General features: G+C 40.9%; 1 protein-coding gene across 1 annotated transcript in view; it reads left to right on the top strand.

Annotated features, from left to right (window-relative positions):
* LOC136884381 (hexokinase type 2) overlaps positions 1 to 14,667 on the top strand; it is a 90,285-nt gene extending 75,618 nt beyond the window's left edge. Inside the window, exons 7-8 of the mRNA XM_067156520.2 lie at positions 5,806 to 6,076; positions 14,315 to 14,667. Of these exons, the coding sequence (XP_067012621.2) occupies positions 5,806 to 6,076; positions 14,315 to 14,407 (364 nt within the window). The 3' untranslated portion in view covers positions 14,408 to 14,667. The remainder of the gene's footprint in view (positions 1 to 5,805; positions 6,077 to 14,314) is intronic.
* Positions 14,668 to 24,458: the final 9,791 nt, after the last annotated feature.

Below are 24,458 nucleotides of genomic sequence, written 5' to 3'. Positions count from 1 at the left end.
ACTTTAGGACAAACTTCAGTAACTTGTCCCGTATACTTGCGAACATTTCTCACAAAATTTCACAATCACCGAATCACCTATGCTTGGAGTTTTTCCTGTGTGATTTGTCTCCTCCTCAGTCAAATCTGATTCGGAATTGATCTGAACATATTCTAGAACATATTCAGAGTTTTCAATTTCAGAAGACCTACCAAATTGTCCCCTCCCCCTCATTTTTCAAATTATTTATCAGCATGACCAATCCTCTAACGCCCGTATACGGTACACGTTCACGTTGTGTCCGACCACTCTGTATATACTGTACCAGGAAATGCCCGACTAATTTACGAACTTTCAATCATTGAATTTATTGCGGTAGAGCGAGTCCTTGTCTTTACAGGGCATGACCGGTAATAGCCTGGAGCAATGTACAGAGTGAGAGGTTGTAACTAAAATAATGAAGTCTTTCTTGGGAACTGAATTTATTCAGTAATAGTTTAAAGAATGTACCTTACAAGTGCATATTGATCTGGACGTCGTCTTCCTAGGCGATCTTCTGGGCAGCATCCTCTCCATAGCACCATGTTTCCTCGTCGGCAGCCATACCATGGTACCATATTCCCACGTCGTCGTTCTAGAAGGTCTCGCAGCAGATCACTCACTGTTTAATTTTGTGCGAGTGTCAAATATTAACAGTCCCCCGAACACCAGAATGAGTTGCGTATGATTATAGCAACACGGCTTGCACTTGTCTGATATATCGCAATTTATGATCACTGGGTAGCTTCTGTGGTCACTAGAACCTGCACACTTGTTCTATGTGAGAAATAAATGCTTAAACTCACACATGAAATAAACTGGTGGTGACTTTTCACTTGAAACGAAACTGTATTAAGTTCGAAGCTTCTCGAATCTGCGGTGGCTTTCCAAAAGTATTAGAGAAAAAATACTGAGAGTTGAATAAAATTCATACAGTCTACTTGCACTGAAATAAAAAATGTTCTAATGCACATGTCACCACAGGTTTATGAGTGTCCGATGAAATGATCATAAAAATACTCTACGACTTTACTTCGGCATTAGGTTAAATCTCCGAGGTAAGTATACTGTGCTACTGCACTTATTGATGGGTAGTGTCTGTAGGCCACCCCCATAGTGGACTTGACTGAACTCAAAACCGAAAATAAGCGATCTTTGTCGAGGGTGAAAGGCGACAGAAGCAAAGATGGAGAGAGCTGTTTTTGTATATTTGTGTGTAACAATAATTGTGATGCAAAAGTTAAGCGTATTCAGGATTCAGTGTGTTGTGAACTTCACTACATGTCTATGAGAAAAGTTTGATAAACGATATTCACTTCATGAAAGAATGTAAAGTCACTCCATTGAAAATGTTCAGGTTTATTTCTAAATGCTATTCACCTTTACTAAAGAATTCAAAACCACTCCATTTAGAATGTTAAGTCTATCACTCGTGCACCGATCAAAATCACAGTTCATCAGAATTTGAAACAATTAAACCTTGAGGAAAAGTTATAACAGTTCTAACACACGAGGATGTGAGTACCAGTTCGATTCTTTACAGAAAAAGTACAAGTTCGAAGACAAGTTTCACTCGTAAAAGTTACAAGTTCAAAGTCAAGTTCACTCACGAAAATATAAGTCCGTTGTCAACTCTTACTCGTGAAATGTATAAGTTCCGAAGTAGAATTTATTCACGAGAAACACAAGTCCATCGTCACTGAGGATATTCACAGTTCTCTTCGAAGTTAATGTCTTACTTCGCATGGGTAGAGTTACGTTCTTTGAAAATCACAACGCTTCACCCGGCGAGTTAGCGTAGCCGATCTCCTGGTGATTTTTTTTCTTAGAGGGACCCCGAAGCCCGCTCTCCCCATGTGGCAATTGTCACTAATCTACATTGCCTCCGACATGCTATTAATTCGTAAGGAGAAAAGAGATATCAGGGATGAGTGGGAAATGATACAAAAGAGTATCCACCTGTCCTCATGTCAGACATGCTACCAGGCCAGAGTTTGTGTTGGGTAGGTGATGTTGAGGCATGGTGTTAAGGGTCAGGAAAACATCATGTAAGCGGAAAAAGAAAGAGCCTATATGTCAAACCTGACAAATTTTTAATAGCAAATGCAAGGGATGTGGTTTCTAGATAGGTCCAGGTGATGTTGTTAGTTGAGAATAGGTGTCATGCACAAGTGATTAGCCATATCCTCACCAGTCCAGTTATCAGGGGATCAGTCTGTCTGGGCACTGCCGTGACTAGCGTGGGCCTTGCCGGTTGCGGAGTCATGCGTCAATAGCCTCTGGGGCCCGCCGCACCTCTCCGCTCCTTGGGGTCCCTCGTACTTAGTCTCTGATCCCGGAGAATAAGGCCAAGCCTGCCAAGGAGGGGGCCTGCTGGATGGGGGTGGGACATGACGCCGGCCTCCTTCCTCTCTGCCCGCGCCATGGCCCGGTAAACAGGGCAACTGCGATGGGAGGCCTGGTGGCCCCCTGCGCAGTTGGCGCACACTGGCGCATCCTTAGGTGCCGCGCAGGCCGTGTAGTGGTGATCAGCCGGCTTTTATACCTCCATCGCGCTTGCGTCATCCTCTGACCGAAGTTTCTATTACCTGGAATATCTCAGCTATCCCTGGATGGATCTTAATGAAATTAACATGTGGAGACGTTTGAAAACTGGTCAACACGACTGTATTACTCTTACGTTGATATCTTGATTATTACGGAAGTTAGTAAAATTTTCCATCGTGGAAACATCGACAACGTTGGTGACATTACTTGTACTTGGCAGCTCACTGCAAAGCTCGAAGTCACGATCACAGCAGGTTGCTTATCCACTCCCTGTCAGACTTGGTCGTCATACGAGAGGTAGCCTCACTCAGCTGCCCACTCTGTGACACTCTGAAATTATGCGGGACATAAACTCTTAAGAAATACCGTAAGGGGTTACTTTGCACCACTTGCCGAATGGCATTGAATGACCTCTGACGAGTAAAATGTGAACTAGTTTGATTTAGTTTGTAACTGTACAAAGAGATGTCATTACTGTGGTACTTTTTGAAGTTACAGATTCCTCCCACAATGCTGTGTTCTCTTGTGAGCCTCCATTGAATTTCAAGCTTTAAGACGTGTGATTTTTTCTTATTTTAACTTTTGTGTGTATCCTATACTTGCTGATGTGCTAATCAGGTAAGACCAATTGTACTTAATACCTTTATAAGCCACCATCTGAGAATTATACCGTTTATTCTAAAACAGTAAGCTGGAAATGCACAGTTCGAGTGAAAGCATATGCATGTCAACATTCTGAGTTACTTGGGGATACTTTGCACCAGCATGAAAGTGGAGCAAAGTAACCCCAACATTTTTAAATAAGTGTATTTTAATTATATGAACTATGTTATGTATGGTATTAACATATGATCAAACACACTACTCAGATATGCAATTCTGTTGTGTTGCAGACGAACTATGCCGAGAAAATACGTCAGAAAACCTGGGAGCAGGCGTTATGCAGATTATTCTCTGGAGAAGATGAATGAATGTCTGACAGCCGTTAGGGATGGAATTATGTCGACCAGGGCCGCAGAAGAACATTTTGGTATACCTAGGCGAACTATTATTAACAAGATAAAAGGACATCACTCTTCTATTCCTGGAAAACCACCTATTTTCAGCGAAAAAGAAGAGAACATATTTTCAGAACTCACTGTACGATTTGCTGCAAATATAAAGCGATCTAGGGCATCTATAAACAAAGAAACTCTCCAAGAATATGTAGGTAATATGAGGGGCACACTGGAGGGGGTACCTCCGCAAAACATATGGAATTATGATGAAAGTAACCTCACAGACGACCCAGGTTCCAAAAGAGTTATAACTAAGAGAGGTGTGAAGTACCCGGAAAATATTCGTAATGCTTCAAAGGCAAGTGTGTCTGTCATGATCTGTGGCTCAGCTGCTGGTGAACTCCTTCCCCCATACGTGGTTTACCGATCACAGAATATGTGGTCAACTTGGCGTGAAGGAGGTCCAACAGGATGCAGATACAATAATTCCAAATCTGGATGGTTTACTGCAGACTGGTTTCAAAGTCTTATGCTCCCAAGATTAAAGAAACTTGTAGCGAAGAAAGTACTTATAGGGGACAACTTGTCGTCCCATATTACACCAATTGTCTTACAGTTGTGCAGAGAAAATGATATTCAGTTTGTTTGCTTACCGGCAAACAGTACCCACCTAACACAGCCGCTGGATGTAGCCTTTTTCCGGCCAATGAAAGCTGCATGGAGGAAGATTTTGGGTCAGTACAAAGAGAGTGAAGCTGGAATTCATAGTGCAGTGTTGCAAAAGCAACACTTTCCCCGGCTATTGAATCAGTTGATGGATGCAATATCTCCACACGCAGAAGAAAATCTAAAATCTGGCTTCCGGAAATGTGGCATTCATCCTTGTGATGTTAATGAACTGTTAGAGCGTCTTCCTGGCAAGGGTTGTGAAACAGACGGTAGTATCGAAAATAGCTTCAGGGAGTTTTTGACCGAAAAGAGATGTAGCATAGTAAATGGCAACACCCAAAGAAAAAGAAGGAAAGTTGATGTTCCAGCCGGGAAGAGTATTGCTCATGAGATCTGTGCAGAAGATTTGGCTGACGCAGGCCCTTCAAAACCAAGTTTCCAGAAAGCAATAAAATTAACAGCAACAATGCCAGATAAAAAGAGAGGGGAATCTCATTTAAGTGTAACAGAGTCTGAATCAGAAAAAGAAAGTATTATACTTTCGCTTCAAGACTCATCAAGTTCTTCAGACGTTGGATTGTCTGAAACCGAAGAAGTGGAGGAAAGTGGAGAAAAGTGGCAACCTATCAAGAGAGAGAAAGGCGAGTTTGTTATTTTCAGGTATGAAGACGAGCTCTTTCCTGGTAAAATAGTTTCTTTTACTTCAGATGCTGTGGTAATATCATCAATGGAACGATCTGCAAGAGCATGGAAGTGGCCAAAAACTGTTGACAGTATGGAGTACAGTTGGGAGGACATTTTGGGCGCCATTAAACCACCAAAGCCAATTAATAACCGTGGTTATTTTTCAGTTCCCGAGTTGCTACATATTTGGACATAGCAAAGTTTCGTTTGTAGTGTGTTTCGATTTTGTGTTGGTGAATAGTGAGATAAAAAACTGAAAAGTGTTCAGAAACAATTTTTTGAATGTTTAAATTCCAAATTTCTATTTGTCTAATCACTGTAATAAAAATATTTTATAATGCTGACATACTACTATGGTGTAAAGTAACATTTAAATGTGCTAACTATGCTCCATTGTCATATCCTGCCTCATTTTCCATGTTATTCATTAAGCGGTGCAAAGTATCCTCCCCCTATGAGGATACATTGCACCACTTTTTAATTATCCACAGTACTGAAAATTGTAAGTCTACAACTTCTGTAAATCAAGTAACTGGATTAACAGGCTTTCATACATGTGTGTACAAAAAATTACCTTAATATCTCTAATACATTAAGTTATATACTGTTAAACCTTAAAATTGACAGTAAAACGGTGCAAAGTAACCCCACTTTACGGTACATTAATGTACGGGTGTTCTCGGAACAATATCCTAATCTAACCTAACTCTTTGTAAGAATATAACTAATTTATTGTCCCTCAAAGAAGTCATATTTATTTTTAAAATTTAATTTCCTATGCATGGATCAAAGGATCGGATTTGAAAGGAGTGACCACGATGTCTTGAATTCCAAAAATGATGACACGTACGGTAATTGTTATTTCCACACTTTCTTTTTTTTTTTTCAGTGATAAACGTGGTACCTACAATAATATGAAGAAAATTATGAAGGAGATGGGTCACCCGAATGCAGGTGACCAAGATTTGGCGATAGTTCGGTTCATCTGCGAAGCTATCTCCTCACGAGCAGGGAAGATGCTGTCAGCCACCATGGCAGTGCTGCTTAATCGGATCGGATTGGATAACGTTACTATTGGTGTGGATGGGTCACTGTTTCGCTTCCATCCAGGCTTCAAGGACCTCATGAACACTAAAATACGGGAGCTCACAAAATATACGGTATGTACAATACTAGGCCTAGTCATATACTGGTACATTATTTCATCAACTCTGCAACTAATTACAAAGATGAATATGATCCTACTGAAATCTATACAGGCTTGCTCACCTAAGATGTTACACTCAAACAATTTCTAATCTATTAAAGATATCAATACTCTGTTTTCATGTTCATAATACGAGGAATAGGAAGAACAGCACATAGGTGGTTCCAAAGTTACTTAAGTTAATAGCAAGTAAACAATATGTACCTCAGTTACATTTGGTGCCCCTCAGGGGTCAGTATTAGGACCATTACTCTTCCTGATTACTATAAGCAATATAGGAAAACTGATACTATATGGTAAAATGCTGTTATTTGTAGATGACATTTTCTTTTTTATGAAGATGACACTGAAGAACAAATAATGGATAAAGTACAAAGAGATTTAGATACTCTCGTACAATGGTTCACTGAAAATAATCTTATTTTAAATATTTCTAAAATGACATTTATGTTTTTTCCACAAGCCATCTTATACAACAACCTCTTTAAACAGAGTAAAATTAAGACTCCAACTGTGGACAGAGCAAGAGCGCCCATGCCTGGGGGCTAGAGGGGGCTGCACAACCCCCCACCCCCACCCCTCAGGGAAAGGCAAAAATCTAATGTAGTCAGGTGTTTTTCTTTCAAGAAAATGATTTAAAATCAGTATTACGTTGAAGTGGTAGTACCACCCCCGCAACACTCAGGGATACCATGGGACAGAGTCAGTTCATTTACAACCCCCTATGGGTGGGGGTGGTAGAGAAACAATATTCTGTTGTTGAAATGGGCAATAACATATTAACTACCATCTCAGAGATAGCCAGGAATTCACTCCTTAGGCACTTCGAAGAGTTTTAATTTCAATATTCTGTCTGCATGGAAATTATTATTAAGACAGCAGGAATCCAGAGTTTACAGTGGCTACACACGGTGCTCAATGTAAATGACAAGGTACCTGCTGATTGGAGAAAGGGTGTTCAAGAAAGGAAATCGCCAAAAAAGCTCCAGCTATTGGGGAATAACACTCCTTTCTCATGGGTTCAAGATTCTTGAGAAAGTCTAGAGAGCAGATTGCAAGTCATCTTAGAGCTACAGTTAGAAGAGGAACAGTATGGCATTAGGTTTAACAGGTCCACAACAGACCTAATCTTCTGTGTCCATATGTTCATGGAGAAATACTGGGAAAAAGGCAATGATTTTATGGTTTTCCTTGACAGTGAGAAGGCATATGACAGCATTGCAAGAGAGAAGGTATGGGAATGCCTGAGAAAAAGGAATGAGCCGGAGGGACTGGTTTGGATGCTGTATAAGCACTGTATCAGCTGTGTGCAATTGGATGACAGGCATTCATCCTGGTACCAGATCAAAAGTGGAGTCCAGCAAGGCAGTGCACTATGATAAAATAAAGAACACCAAGAAAACCTCTGGTGAACAAAATGCAATGACTTTTGCAGAAGACATTACGATCTGGGGAGAAACTGAAGGACAAGTACAGTTGAGACTCAATGAATGGAAGGTTAAGTTACAGGAATTCAATCTCAAGATAAGCAAACCCAAAACAGTAGTGATGGCAATAAACAGAGAGGGATGATCAGCGAACATCATGCTAGGAAACCATCCCCTAAAAACTGGAAAACTTTACATACCTCGGCAGTGTAATCTCTCGAGATACACTAGCCATAAAGGAGGTGGCAAATAGAGTTCAGAAGAGCTCTTTTTTTTTACCAGCAAGTACGAACACTCCTCTGGGATCCCAAAATACCAACAAAATGAAAGGTGGTGATGTTCAATCAGTACTTCAAAACAGTCTTGACCTATGGTATCAAAACCAGTTCCCTCATTAAGAAGGACTCATCCAGGTTGCAAGCATCTGAGATGAGGTTCCTGAGGTCCCAATTCAAAAAACAAAACTGGACAAGTTAAGGAATCACATTGTTAGAAAGGAAGCTGGGATTGAGACATCATTGTTAAATCGGGTCAGCATGTCCAGATTAAGGTGGTTTGGGCATGTAATGAGTATGGAGCCAACAAGAACAGCTTATGTTAACTTGGAGAGACATGTGGCAGGCAAACAGATGGTGGGAAGACCAAGAACAAACTGGATGGATATCGTAAAGACGGACATTGCAGATCGGGGAAGGACACTGGAGGATTTCATTAACAACAGAACATATCTCAATAAGAGAGAGCGGAAGAGGCTCACCAACAGTATCTGGGAAACTGGAATTGTAAAAGGATGATGATGATTATGTCTGCTTTTAATTCTGCAAGTTCCTCTCAAGGCAGATACGCAACAAGCATCATGGTGTCCAGCGTCTACCTTCCACGTCCGTCCGGAGCACCCACCGTCTTCCGGCCCGCTCCGCCATCACGACTCCTGGATGAAGTCATTGCTGACCTGCACGCCGCAGGCATCTTCGAGCGGGGTGAGTGTTCGTCGGCTTTCCCCCTGTTCCTTGTGCCTAAGGAAACAGGGGCCGCGCAGGTCATTTATGACCTGAGCGCGTGGACCCTTTTCATCGACCACCCCACATTCTCTCTTCAAGGCCCAGCGCAGGCACTAACCTTCATCCCTGCTCATCATTTAGAAGCTTGACCTCTGGTCGGGGTTCTTCCAGATCCCTATTTCCCGTGATACCCGGCACCCCTACGGTATTCTTTACCGCGGGGTCCGGTATCGCTGGACACGCCTGCCGATGGGGCAGAGCCTGGCCCCATCAGTCATGCAACGCTGGGCTGTTGCCGTGCAGCAGCTTCTGTCCCTGGAGTTCAGCGTCCAGATGATTCCCTATCTGGACGACTGGCTCATTCACAGTCCTGATTTCACAGACGCCCTCATGCGCGAGATCGATACATATCTGACCCACATTGTGGGCATTACACTGAACTACTCCAAATCGGTGCTGCACCCGACTCCTATCCTGACCTACCTCGGGGTCACTATTGACATTCCCTGCCAGGAGGTGACCATGCATCACGTCACCCAGCAACGCACCCTTTTCCTTGTGCGCGAGCTGCCCGACCTTCCCCACATCAGCGACAACCGGCGGCAGGTTACTTCTCATGGCTCTGTTGGGTCATGGGTTGGCTTGTCTTCCCTGCTAAACATATCTTATAAGGCGAATACTTCTGGATCCGGCGACTCTTCACCCCGCAGTTTGTAGCCAACCCTCGACGGATGTCTCCAGGGAGTCGACCAGTGGCGTTGTACCCGGACACAACCCCCAACAATATTGCAGCAGTGTGGCCTGTTCTCCACCAGGCTTGGGCGCAGGCCTTCCATAGACCGCACCGCATAAACGTAGCTGAAACGGCCACGCATTACTTCCTATGGGACTTTGATTTTGATGTATATGATCACATTATTGTATATACGGACAGTTCCATGGCCTGATATACTTTGCATTCAGGCCGCGGACCTGTCCTGCATTGTAATTGTTTCTTGTTGAATTTGTATTTATCAGTCCTCAATAAAGTAGCACAGAGGGGCATTCGCCTCTCGTGGTGACCCATTGCGTCAGCCGATCGGCTGACGCTCCCTCCCAGGGAGTGCTGTCTTCAGTACACGCGAGCCTCGATTCTATATAAGGAGGCTCGCCCCGGGAGGGGCATCAGTCGGCTGTCGGTTCGGGGCAATGGGATCGAGGCTCGCGTGTACTGAAGACAGCATATTATAACAAATATGACAGAAGGAAGGACATGATAGGAAGATATCAAGGTTCTTTTTAATAGATAAGGTATTAAACATTGCTTGAGTACATACAGAAAAAGGACCTTTGGATAAGAGAAAGCCTGGCGTAAGGGATATGGAAAAGGGTCTTCATTCAGGTACTACAGAATGGGACATTGATAGAAAATAAGTAATCTAATTCTGGAGACCTAAATAAACCATTAGCTGCTTTGTATAGCAGTTTTAGGTTGGCTACTTCCCTCCGAGCAGAGAAAGTTTTGAGCTTTAGTTTCCCAAGCACTTGGTTAGTGCTTAAGTTGCAACAGGCATGGACCCTGGCACAGAAGAAAGATTTACATGGTCAAGGTGGTTGAGATTTGAAGAAGCAGAAATGGACCAGACTGAAGAGGCGTATTCAACAATAGGTTAGATATAGGAAATGTAGAATGCTCTGAGGGCATTGACATCTGTGATGTCAGAAAACCTGTAGAGTAAACCAAGGAGTGACATAGCATACGAGGTGACCCTGTTTATGTGTGAGACAAACAACAGTTTAATGTCAAAATGCACTCACAAGTCTTTTTTTCAATATAACAAATGTAATCGGTTGGTTCAGCATGGGGAATTTACAAAATGTGAACAAAATGGTGGAACACTTGGAGGAATGAGGTTTAAGACGCAAACCTCAACATAATTAGACCTTTGACTGGTGGAACATGAAATCATAAGGCAGTAATCTGATTGGTTGATCACTGTGTATTAGACAAAAGTATTTATTTATTTATCATATGGCAAGTATAGAAAAGAAAAAGAAAATTTACAATATATACAAGGACAAGAATGTTGGTAGCATTCACATTTACAAATCAATGTGCAGTTGCTGTAGTCATTCTAAGAAGAGAGGTGTAGCAATGATGACATCTCAGGCTGGTCCATCATACTTCCTCAAAGGGCACTCCTCAATAATGTACTACACTGGCTGGAAAGGGGCTCTGCAGTTACAGGCAGGAGATTCTCAAAGTCCCCACTTATGTAGCATGGCATTACATCTAGCGTGGCCTATTCTTAAACGGTTGAGTTTAGACCATTGGTGTCTCTTCAGGTGAAATCCTGGGAGTCCAGTTGTGGGGTCATGGATGCCTTGGTGTTTCACACGTGCAGAGCTCCAGCTTTGACATCACTTTTCCTGGATATTGAAGCCAGTTATGTCATGCTATATTGAGTTCCCTGATTTAAGACAAGAAGGGGATAGGTCAGCAAGGACCTCATGGATTGGGAGATTCTGTGGATGATCAGGATGGTGTAATTTTTTCCACTCACGAATAGTTGCTTCCTGCCGTCTCAGTTCCAGAGGTGATACGTTACTGATAGTATGTAGCCACGGGACTGGGGTGGATTTTAGTGTGCCTGTTATGGTTCTCATACATTCATTCAAATGGACGTCAATCTTGCTAGTATGAGCACTACTTTGCCACACCGGGGCACAATATTCAGCCACTGGCTAAGCCATGGTGAGGACAGTAGTGTGTAGTGAGGATGCATCAACTTCCCATGTAGTCCCAGCTAATTTCTTCATGAGGTTTCGTGACTTAAGTTTCTGACTTGTGTTTTCCCAGGTGTTTTTTTGTATGTTAAAGAACAGTCCAAGGAGAAGCCAAGGTACTTGGGGTGATTATGTTTAATTTTTTGTTGGCAGAACAGAACATTGAGCTTTTGGTGAGCTATTTTGTTACACAGGTGGAATGAACATACTTCTAACTTGGCCCGATTTGGACAAAGTCTCTACTTCGTGTAGTATGCATTCAAGGTTTTCAAGTCATTGGAGAGATTGCTTTCCCCTCTTCTAATGTGACAGTTTGGTCAGTGATGGCTAAATCATCAGCATAGCAGAATATCTTGCTGATGAGGACAGGTATGTCACTGGTGTACAAGTTGAAAAATAGTGGGGCTAATACAGACCCATGAGGTAGTCCATTTTTTACTGTAAACAGCTTGCTTGTCTTTTGCCCTATGGTGACCTTGAAGTACTGATTTGTCAGCATGTTCTTCAGAAAGGCTGTACGTTTTCTGCAGCGAGTATGCTTTTCAACTTTGAATAGTAGTCCATCTAGCCACTGTTAGGTCAACAAAAGCGATGGATGTCTTTAGCTTCTTCTGAAATCCTGCCTCAATGTATGATGCTAATGCTAATACTTGTTCACAGCAGCTTCATTTGATTCTGAAACCTGCCTAGTATGTTGGTGTTATGTTATTTATTATTTCCTGGATTCCGCTGAGAATGAGGCATTCCAACAATTTGTAGCAAATACGCAGTAGTGCAATAGGACAGTAGCTTGAGGGATCATCTGCTGGTTGCCATGGTGTGAGCCATCTTGAACTCCAGGGGAATCATTCCAGACTTACATCACTGAAAAAGTTCTTGAGCCATTTCTCCCATGCTTCCCAAGATATCTTATGAATTCAGGGAAAATACCATCTAAACCTGCGGCCTTCCTCATTTTTAGCATGTTGATGGCCTTCTCAGTTTCTTCTTGGCTGAATGAATTAGCAACAGTAGAGTCAATTTGGAGACTGTTGTCCAATTTCTTCATCTCTCTCTCAACATGTTTCTTCGTTGTGGGGTCTATTGGAATTTTGTCAGCTCTTGATTTGATATGTGGGGCCATTTTATTTGGTGTTATTCCTGGCTCCTCCCTGCATATGTCTGAAGCAGCACCAAGTTTCCTAATGAGAATGAATGCTTTCCTGCTGGAGTGAATAAAGCTCAGCTGAGAAGTTAGATCTCTCCATTTCTCTCTTCTTCCTTTACTCAGATCTTCTAATATCCTTTTTCCCATTTCAGGATCACCAGTTTTCTGATAACTTTCTTACTTTTTTGGGGGCGGTAGTTTTATCCCAGCACAGAATATATTGCTTCCTGAATCCCCAAGGGATGTTTTGCTTAGCTGCAAAGATGACAATGCCTATAAACCTCTTGCAGTTTTCTGCCTTTAAGGGAATCCATTTCAGATTACTATCTACTTCTGATCTGTATTGGTCCCAGTTTGCCTTCTTTAAGTTTCATCTTGGTTTATGTATGGATCTGTCAACTGGTATTTCAAGACCTATACTGATAAGAGTGGGTCTGTGTTGGCTTCTTGGAAAATGCTGAAGGACTTTTCTTGTGTGGTCTAGGGGGAGTTTTCTTTCATCTGTGGAAACAATAACCAGATCAGGGTTGGTATCAGATTGCCATCTAGCAGAATGGAATGTTTTCTCTGCTTTAGCATCAAAACTGAGATATAGGTCTTGGTAGCCACTTTTTTTTCCATTATCATCATCATTTGGGTAGTCCCAGGATGTGTGACAGCTGTTAAAGTATCCTACGTATATACAAGGGGTGGGCAGTGGAGGCAGTGGTGGAGTTGGCCAGTTGGAGTGAGGTGGTTTGTAAACTGATGCAATAGTCAAATGATTTAGTTTGGCAGTGATTATCTATAACTTTAACTCTTTAGGAGTTCACTCCTGAAATGTTGCAAATATTACTTCTGGCATACATGACTGATCCATGGACAGGTGAGAAAAGACTCGCTATCATTTTGTATCCTGTAATCTTACCTCTACTTTCTAAATCTTCCTCTGTCAAATGAGTTTCTTATATTGTTAGGATGTCAATTTTCAGGTCAGCAGCTAGTTTACTAAGTTATTCACATTTGTCCTTTGACAGGACTTCTGCATTTATATGTAGAATGTGAGTGCTGGTTCCAAGCTTTTGGTAGGTTTCATCTTCTGATGTAACTTTGATTGACCGTGAAAGATCCAGGATCTAGTTCGGTCGCGTATTTGTGTTTACTATAAGCCATCCTGCATAAGCAGTCTGTTGCCCACGGTACACCACAAGGAGGTTATCTACACGTCGCACCCCTTAGACGATAGTGACAACTCAAAACAGCTGAAGAAGTTCAGATTTTCAAACTGTAAACCATGAGTATTTCCCGACCAAGTTAATTATAGTTCAACACACTAGGTGGCACTTAGAATCAACAGTGGTGACATCTTGTAAGAAGATACCTAAAACTTAGTAGATATGGTTGAGTTCAAGCTGTCTTAGTTAGATTACACTACTGACAGTTGATGAAGCAGGAATTTAAAGAAAGGGGAGGCCTTACTACTGTCACAGATTTGCTTTTGAATTTGTAATTTTTATTATGCCCCATTTTTTAAAATACAAAACGTCCCAGATTTTTAAGAAAGGCATTTGAAAATGTCCTGTGTTTTTTAATACGTTATAGGAACTCCAGATTTATATGGAGCGATTCTGTTCTTCCTCTATTCTTGCAATCGAAAAGAGAATGTATGTGATTGTGGCAACAATAACAAAATCTTCTTCTTCTTCTTTTTCTTCTTCCTGGTATTTTCCCAACTACATGGGATCGGCACTAATGTCCATTTAGCTCAATTTTATGACAGAATGCTTTTCCAGATGCCATGCAATATTAAGGATATCAGATCCAGTAAAAAAAAAAATTCTGATGGCTTCTTCTTAAATTTGTGCCCACAGTTCAACCTGATGCTATCGGAGGATGGTAGTGGACGAGGAGCAGCCCTTGTGGCAGCAGTGGCAGCTAGAGAATTAGAACAGAAGAAAACGTAGTTGTCTTTTAACATGCATAGTTCTTGTTATTTAAACAAAACTAGTATATCCTTATATTATAAACAATGCTGAATATTGGTCAGCTTTATTTCTGTTAGAAGGATTCAAAAAATTACCTAAAACACTCTTCAAACTGTGGTTTTTTTATTCCAAGCTATTGGCTGAAGAATGTTTTAATGGTATTCTTGTATGTTTTTGTGTTGGTCAGAATGTCCAACTTTGTTTTAGTCATGTTGTTTGTGTTATATTGGAACATGTAACAAGAGAAGTAAAGTTCCCTTCTTGCAAGGAGTGCACTGTTTTCTTCTTTGTCAAAAGGGTAGTCAGTCAGTCTCATAATTTTTTAGAATATATTCTCTAATATACTGTAATGGTAAAGTCTCTATGAAGACTGTCCCTTCGCTAACAGATGGCCAGAAACAAGAGCAAGAATCACCAGTTCTGAATGGAGGGATGCAATCAACCTACATGGTAATGTCACTCTGCACGGAGAGGATCTGGGCAGTTTTGTAGGATGAGTCAAAATAGTTTATTTTTAACAATTTTTACATAGAGAAATTATATCATATTTTAGTCAGAAAATTATACTTTTTTGATGTGTAGTGCACCTGAGATCGTATTTTGCACAAATTGTGCAAAACATTTAACTTTTGTCACACGTTTATTCAACAACAGTGTATAAAATCAATAAGAAATTTGTGTAGCAACAATTAGTCAACTCAGTTTTAACGAGCTCTTTTGGTGCAAAGCTAATAATAGGCTTATCTGTTGTGCGGTTTGATGTTTTAAAAAATTAATTTGGACAGTTTCTGATTTAATTTTGTTCGTAAATTTTTTTGTACTTTAATTGAATTAATTATCATAACCGAGACTTCGGTATCGGCTGCAGAGTATAGTTCCGTAGTTATTGAGAAATGAAACCAATTAACATTAAGTAGGAACATCTAAATAGTAAAGATTGACAAATTAGCAGCTTAGCCGTTAAATCACGCAGGCAGGCAAATAAAACCTATTAAACATTATTTTTTTAGTAATCTTACTGTAAATAATAATCCCTTCATTCATATAATGTTTATTTGACAACAGTGTATAAAATTAAGTAATACATTGCATTACTACTCACCATCATCATCATTATCATCATTTCTTTGCTCCAGCAAGCCGGGTGTTGTTGCGTACAAGCCTCCTCCAGTTTGTCCTATCCATCCACAGACGCTGCTCATATATGCGACACCAGTTCACATCTCTAAATTGAAGGTCCTTCATTATCTGTTTTTCCCAAACATCACGAGGTCTTCCTCTTGGTCTCTTCCTAGAAACATTGTGGTCAAAGTATGTTCGAGGAGTCCTGTGAGGATCCATTCTTTTCATGTGACCATACCATTGCAATCTCTTCACTTCTAGAGTCTCCAGCAAGCTTCTTTCCAATCCAAGCTGTTGCCGGATATCCACATTCCTTATTTTATCCATTTTTGTTTTTTGTATACAAGAATGGAGGAACTTCATTTCTGTTGCCTGAAGACGACTCTTTGTTGGTCCAGAAAGTGTTGCTGCTTTCAGGCCATACGTCAGTTTAGGTACTAGATATATTTTGTACAAGCTGATCTTGGAAACTAACAGAAATATTTCATCCCAAAGTATTTGATATACAGTGTGATATAATTTGGAAGCTTTCTGTATTCTGTTGCTAATCTCTTGATGTACGGTATTGTTTGATGGCAGAACACTACCTAAATACTGGAAGTTGTCTACAATATCCATCTCCTCATCTCCAATTCTTAGATGAACAGTTGGAGAGTTTCTACTCATCACCAAGCCAGCTGTCTTCGTTTTGCTGATTTTGAGACCTAAGGTTGTAAGAGCTTCATGCCAGAGATCTAGTTTAGTTTGTACTTCCACTTCTGTCTCACCCCATACCATTACATCATCATCAAAAACCAAGGCATTCGTTGTTGGATCCTTTCTTTTAACCGCTTTCAAAACTTCATCCATTATGATTATGAAGAGAAGTGGTGAAAGACAACTTCCTTGCTGGACTCCACTCTTCGTTTCAAACCAACCTGAACTTCCACCCTGGACCTCGATACAACACTTGGTTTCATCATATAATCGTTGTCCCCATGCTATGATGTCATCGGGCACTTTCTTACGTCTCAAACATTCCCATATATGCCTGCGTGGTACATGGTCATATGATTTCTCGATGTCCAGAAAAACAGTTATAGCTGGGCTGAGTGGCTCAGACGGTTAAGGCGCTGGCCCCAACTTTGCAGGTTCGATCCTGGCTCAGTCTGGTGGTATTTGAAGGTGCTCAAATACATCAGCCTCGTGTCGGTAGATTTACTGGCATGTAAAAGAACTCCTGCAAGACTAAATTCCGGCACCTCGGCATCTCTGAAAACTGTAAAAGAGTAGTTAGTGGGACGTAAAACAAATAACATTTATAAAAAAAAAGATATTTATTAAAACAGTTGTAAGTGTTTTACCTTTCTCCCAGTACTTCTCATAGACCATTCTGGTGGCAAAAATGAGGTCTACAGTCCTATGAGGTCTAAATCCATGTTGTTCCTCCTCAAGTGTAGGTTCAACATATTTTCTAATCCTGCTCTCAAGGGTGGTTTCGTAGATTTTGAGGCCATGTGACAGCAGAGTAATACCTCTGTAGTTGGTACATTTCTTTCTATCACCTTTTTTCAATAATGGGATGATGACTCCTTGCTTCCAGTTATTGGATATTACTTTCTCTTTCCAGATTCCATTTATTACCCTGTACATCCACTGTTGTCCAAACTCTCCTAGTGCTTTGATCATCTCAACACTTAATTCATCTGATCCAGTTGATGTGTTGTTTTTCAGCCTAGATATTGCTGTCTCTACTTCCAACCATGTCAGACTAGTGGTATTTGTGCTGCCAAAATCATAAGGTTCGTCGTCTAATGGAGTGACATTTTCATAACAGTTCAGCAAAGTTTCTAAGTGCCTTTGGAACTCCTGTAATATTTTCGTCTTATCCCTAATCACCTCACCATTAGGAAGTTCTACAGATTGGATAGATTTATTTCAAGTTCTTCTATTCTTAACAATACTGAATAACAGTTTTTTATTTCCATCCTGCATTATTTTGGTAGCCAGATCTCCCTTGCATTTCTGCTTTTCAGCTACAACCAACTGTTTGACCTGTAATTTTTTCTTTCTGTAAAGTGACAGCTTCTCCTCTATTTCATGTTGATCTCCCCGTGTTCTTGCTTGATATAAGGATCTTCTTGCACGGTTTCTGTCATTGATAGCCTTTTTAATATCATCATTCCACCAGGCAGTTTCTTTAGGTTTTCTTATTTGACTCTGTCGTCCACATACTTTGTCTGCTGTACCAACCACAACCTTGTTTAGAGTATCCCATTCTTCATCTACCAATTTCAGTTCTTCTCTCAGCAACAACCTGCGGACACCTTCCCTGAATTCTTCCTTTAAACTTGGCTCAGTTATTCACCAAGTTTTTATTTTTGGGACTCTTTTGTTACAGACTTGGGGAGGTCTTTTCTCTGCAATAACTGTAACCAACAGTCTATGGTATCCACCAAGGTCTTCACTTAGAATGTCCTTGAAATCATTAACATTTTTCCCAGCTATATCTTTTGATTTTATGGGAGTCCCTTTTCTTGAACCAAGTGTTACTCGCTATCAGGTTGTTTCTCAAGCATTGATCTAGCATATATTCTCCCTCTTCATTTCTGTTTCCCATTCCATGCGGGCCCAGTTTGGATTCATATCCTGTTCGTTGTAAGCCAACTTGTGAATTAAAATCACCCATTACAATTAGATTGTCATACTCAGTGTGTTCTTCCAAGTTGTGAAGGAAGTTGTCCTTTTCCTCTTTTGAGCATCCTACCTGTTGAGCATAGACTTGGATCACATTGTACTTTTTCCCTCCTAAATTCACAGATAACTTAATTATTCTTTCACTAACAAAATTTCATTACAAGCATCTATGTCTTTATGTATTAAAAATTCTACTCCTTTCTTAGACTCTACTTCATTTCCGGACCAGTAAAGTCTATAGTCCAAACTGATATTCAATTTTCCCAGTTTTCTTCCACTTTGTTTCACTCAGGCCCATGATCAGAAGTTTTCTCCTTTCCATGAGGTCGACCAGCTCTTCAGTTTTGTTTGTCAATGTCAGGATATTTAATGTTCCCACTCTGATACTTTGTCTTCATTTGGTTTGAGTAGCTGGTGTAACATTGGGCTGTAAACCGTCATTCACACCAAACTGATGTCATTGTCGTGAATTCCTACATCTGAGACTCATATTATTCTTGAAAGCAACTTCTTCAGTAATCCCTCTGTTGACCTGCTGAGCCTAACACAGACAGAGATTTTCTTTCAGGGTTTTCTCCATAGCCTTTGGTGTCCAGTCACCTCAACCTACAAGGCAGCAGGTTGTACTCATATTAATCCCTGAACACAGGGCTGCTTTTTCCGCCATCTCCACCGTACCAAAGTCCACATTCTCTGCTGTAGAAGTCGTTGAGGTCTTCCCCCGTAACCCTGAGCTGGGACCCTTACCAGCTGTTACACACCGGGTCAGTGTGCTCTGGGACTCACATAGGCACGGGCGCCACTCCCTGGGTAGGACTGCCTCCGAAAAGGGTCCCTACCTGCCATAATTAAATTTACTTTAAGTATTCATACATACATACATACATACATACATACATACATACATACATACATACATACATACATACATACATACATTATCATTATAGACTGTTTTGCCTTTCAGCGTTCAGTCTGCAAGCCTCTGTTACAAGTATTCATAGGTTTTATATTTTATTTGAGGGGGCCTGAATTTTTTTTTGGAAGGTGGGCCTGTATCGCATTTGTTGCACCCCTGGCAGACACTGTCATGAGATAGAAACCTTAGCACGCTTTCTAGGCTCTTGTCCGCACGGTGAACTCTTGCATAACGCTTGCCACCATGAAATTATAAACAAGTTAGCAGCTTCTCTTTCAGAAAGGAATTATGAAGTTTTTGAGGAAGTCTAGTGTATTGCTGACAACGGGAGTACAAGAAGAGGGGACATTATTGCAATCGCCAAGAAAAAAAAAACAGGCGTTTCTTTTTCTTTTATTGGATCTGCCCTGTTAGTACTTAAATATACAGTCACAAAGATTATTGTCTGCATTAATTCTAAGAGTACATGTTTTGAGAACCTTCAATTCCCTTCATCAGCTCACAAATTCAAAAACCTCTTAACATATCTAAACTTTTAAAATGCTTTACGAAGACTGCTGCTCTTGCGTACAGATAGAAAACGGTAATTCTGATTGGTTCCAAACCACTAAAGGAGTGCAACAAGGCAGTACCCTTTCACCCTTACTTTTTATCACTGTCATGGATGAAGTCATGAAAGAAATTAAGCAGAAGAACAATATGGACATCAATGCATTTGCATTTGCAGATGATGTAGTAATTTGGGGAAATACAGAGAAGAAAGCCCAAGAGAGGCTGAACACCTGGAATGAACATTTGAAAGCACACGGATTAACAATAAATATGGTATAGATGTTGATTCCCAAAGTGAATCTGAAATGTTTGTTCCGAATGAGTAAATTTATAATACCAATTTAAATGGTCCGTTATAATGTCCAATAACAGACCATTTAAATTGGTATATAACAATAAATAAATCAAAAACTGTTACTATGTCTGTCAACAGGCAGAAGAAGAAAGGAAAAATAATGCTGGAAGGTACACAGCTGGAAACAGTAGACCGATATAAATATCTTGGGTGCATCATTTCAAGTGATAACAGAATACAGCATGAGATTAACAACCGCATTCAAAAATCAGCTCAGTTTTACCATCAAGTTCGGAACCTCCTCTGGAACGAACAAGTTCCCTTAAGATCAAAGCAGATTCTATTCCAATCATACTTCACCCCCATAATAACATATGGCCTAGAAACCTGCACAACAACCCAACAAGTGGATAGCAAACTACAAGCCACAGAAATGAAGTTCCTACGAACTATGGCACAGAAGACAAAAAGGGGCAGGATAAGGAATGACAGAATAAGGGAGGAAGCTGGTGTGTATCCATCCCTGAATGAAAAAGTGACAAGGGCCCGTTTGAAATGGTTTGGCCATGTCAAATGAATGGACGATAGAAGGACAGCAAAACAATGGCTACACACAGTCGTGGCCGGAAAACGACCGGTAGGAAGACTAGGAAGAGATGGCTGGACCAAGTGAAAGAGGACATAGGAACAAGAGGAGTCAGCTGGGATGTCGTCTTGAGAGAAGAGTGGTACATGGGCAGACAGAAGTGGAGAGAGCTCGTAAACCACACCCAGGCAACTGGAGTGGAAAACTGATGATGATGATGATGATGATGATGATGATGAAATGTATTTACAAATACAGTGCAGTCTGTCACACAACTCACAACAGCCTCCTTATTCAAACATAAATGGAGGAATTTTCACACATCCTGGAAGGCATAAAAACTAAGAGAAAACTGGAACATTATTGGACATGCTTTGTTTACTGCCAGATAAAACAAGGTCATTAGGCAAATTTGTTACTGAATTGATTAATACAACTTCCCCCATGAGGAGGCTGCCACAAGGACAAAGTATGTCAACTGCACAGTACTTTGTCTTCTAGGTTACTGGTGAGTTTGCTAGTGTGCCAGATAGAAATAACGACAGTCACAAGGCTCAGGAATATGACATGATGTATGGTTCTTCAAATGTTATATACTGTAGATGGTTGTGGAGTATGGTTATTGAACCTCGTATTGCGGCGATAGCGATGTCATGAAGTTGTGTTGTCCGGTTGAGACCGAGAGGATCCCATAGCTGTACAAGAAATTTAGAGATTGTGCCTCGAGCTCCGATCATGAGTCCATGGACGGAGATAATGTCTAGGTGATATCTGTCTTTATAGTAGTTCTCAGTTGGCTGGTCAATCGACTTCTTCTCGGCGTCCACCTCTTCGGCCTGGCCAATGTGCGACTCGAAGTGTATTGTGGGATCTAAGATTAGTTCTTGCTTGCAGGCTGGTTGAAAGGCTATGATGTCAATACGCCTGTTACTCCCACCGGTAGCTAGGCCAGAAACCTCTTCGTGCACCGTGAAACTGTGATCCCTCAGCGAGGTCACGATCACGTGTCGTATTGTATGATGGAGGGAATGGACTTCCGAGGTACTACATGATTCAAACGTGGATAGGTTGGATATGTTTAGACTGCATCAATAGACCTGTTTGTTTTTAATTGTAAAGCTAAACACAAATGGAACATAGGCAACCAATAGAACTTTCCTGAAGTTCACCATGTTATAGGGGAGAGTCCTACAGTGCCGGCTGGGCTGCAGCACCGGCCATTGTTGGTATACTAAATGGCAGTAACTTACAGGTGGCATAAGAAGGATGCTACATTCCCATGTGTCATACTTTGGGCGTTTCGTTTAGCATTCAGTGTTGTGTGAGATGCAAGTGTTGTACATTGGCTGGCTTACGATCACGCGCAAAAAGTTATTTTGAAGCCCCAGGTACTCCATTTCAGGTAAGCTGTTGACTTTTTTTAAACACTTTATTATATATATATTATTTAAGGATGGTATAGGTGGTAAAAGTTCCACGACTTCGTCTATTAGACCATATTCAATCGGGGAAGTTCCTTCACGTGAGTTTTGTACAGTACCAGCCACCTGTATGTCTTCCAGTACCGAACACATACATATACAGGGTTGATACATAAGTTCATGCGGTATTTTTTTGGGTTGGCAACAATGTGGCGTGAAGGGATTGCTTATCATTATTCTGTTGTTTTAACTGAGTTTGGAGTTTGTGTGTTGTGAAACACATGTTTTCTTGATTGTGAATGTATGATTTGTGTATATTTCAGACAAATGGAATGTCAAATATTAATGGGATTTTATTTTTTATTTAAATTCATTTATTGAAAAACATAAGGCAATTACAATTCATTTTTCTACATAGTTTCCTGCTTTGGAAATGCATTTGTCCCAGCGTATGGGCAGCTTTTTGATGCCCTCATCGTAAAAAGAACAGGGTCGTGTCACCAGCCAGTTGCGCACACTCTCGTCATCTTCAAATCATTGCCCTCCTAGAGCTTAAGCAGTCTGAAAAAATGGAAATTGCAGGGCGATAAGTCCGAGCTGTAAGGAGGATGATCAAGTATGGTCCAGTGCATTTCCTGTAGCTTGGAGACAGCTGCAATATAAGGCCGCACATTGTCGAATCGATTGGTCCCGTCTTTTGCTGTGATATGCAAGCTTCACCTTGTTCAACAGCTCACAGCAGTAAGCAGCATTGATTGCGCATCACTAATGCAAAAAAATTAATCAGCAAAATGCCTCACCGATCGAAAAAAACGGTTGCAAGAACCTTGCCAACTGACACTCGAGTCTTGGCTTTCACTGGTGCTGCCTCCCTTTCCTCCTCCACTCCTTACAAACACGCGTCCTTGACCATGTTTGATCACCGAACTGTGCAGTCAATCTCTGGTAAATTTCCACCACTGTAACTCCTTCACAAGCAAGAAATTTTATAATTACTCCCTGCACAGTGGAGGGGTGCACCTGTTGCTCTGACACTGTTAGCATTAGCGACAAAACGGCGGAAAATATCTAACAGCATGCTCTCACCACTCCTAGCGTCCCACCTAAGCATAGCAGAAGCGGAGGCAGACCTACCAACTGCTAATATTCAGGAACAAAAATCATGTTTATATTTGATCGACCTTCGTATGTCGACAAACATGAAGAAGAGGAAAGAGTGGCTTAGCTCCTCAAAACAAAAAAGCAACTTCTGTGCCAAGGATAGTGCCCATCCACAGAAAATCATGTTGTGTGTTTGGTGGAACAAAGATGGCATTCCTCACCATGAACTTCTTCTGAAAAACTTACTATTAGCTCTGCTGTGTACAGTGACAAGCACAGACGGCTTGCCATTGCTACTGACAACAAAAGATAACGACAACAACCAGTCTTATCGCTCCATGATAACGCTCATCCGCATACAGCGCAATTGACCAAAGGTGTGATTGCTGAACTCGGCTGGGAACATCTTCCTCATCCTCCGTATAACCCTGACCTTGCCCCCTCAGATTCCATCTTTTCTGCTCTCTTTTTAACCACATTTAGGGCAAGTGTTTTCTGATGAAGCTTTCCTTCACCAATGGCTAACAGGTTTCTTCCAGTCAAAACCTAAACAGTTCTACAGGCGAGCCATTCAACTGCTACCTGATCTTTGGCATTAGGTCATAGTGTGGAGGTGAATACATCACAGAGCGATTGTGAGTTACAGTGCGTGACAGTGACAGTAAAATAAAATAAAATATAAGAACCGTACAAACTTATGCATCAACCCAATATGTATAGGAAAGGACACTTGTTTTTTCCTTTTTCATACTTTGCTATATAAATAATGTTGTAGGGGGTCTGCTGTCTGTAATTTAGTTTATTTAGTCAATTTTTCTGATATTTATCCGTTTTAGGTCAACTCTCAAGACCATATTCAGTGGTTTTTAGCTTTTATATCTGTTTGTCAGTCCATTTGTTCCATCAACATGGCGAAACAGCTAGATAGATCTCAACCAAACTTCATATTTAGAGTATACTCATCCAGAGACAGGTTAAGATATGCATATAATTTAAAAATCGGTGAAGAGACTGGGAGTTTATACGAAAACCAGAACAGGTTTCTTTTTTTTTTTTTTTTCAATTTTCTCCTATACTATTGATTTTCTGTAAAATACGAATACTGTATGTGAAACTTCTCTTCATTTTAAACAACTTTTGTTATGTACATAATTTCTCCTACTCTTCAAATGACAGAGAAAATTACTATTTTCTGCGGGTTTCATGCTCTGCATTGGGTCACGGACAACTGCACGGACCAGCAACAAACCTACCTCTTTTCATGACAACATCTCTGGCTGCCTGCCAGCAGGGAAGTAACGTAATGCCATTTTTGTCATTATTTCTGTAAACTCTAGGTTGTTCGTTGGGTAGAAAGT

The sequence above is a fragment of the Anabrus simplex genome, chromosome 12, assembly GCF_040414725.1.
Source record: "Anabrus simplex isolate iqAnaSimp1 chromosome 12, ASM4041472v1, whole genome shotgun sequence".
NCBI classification, from domain to species: Eukaryota; Metazoa; Arthropoda; class Insecta; order Orthoptera; family Tettigoniidae; genus Anabrus; species Anabrus simplex.
The sequence above is the reverse complement of the archived record's forward strand: the minus strand, read 5'-3'. Positions and strand labels throughout refer to the sequence as shown.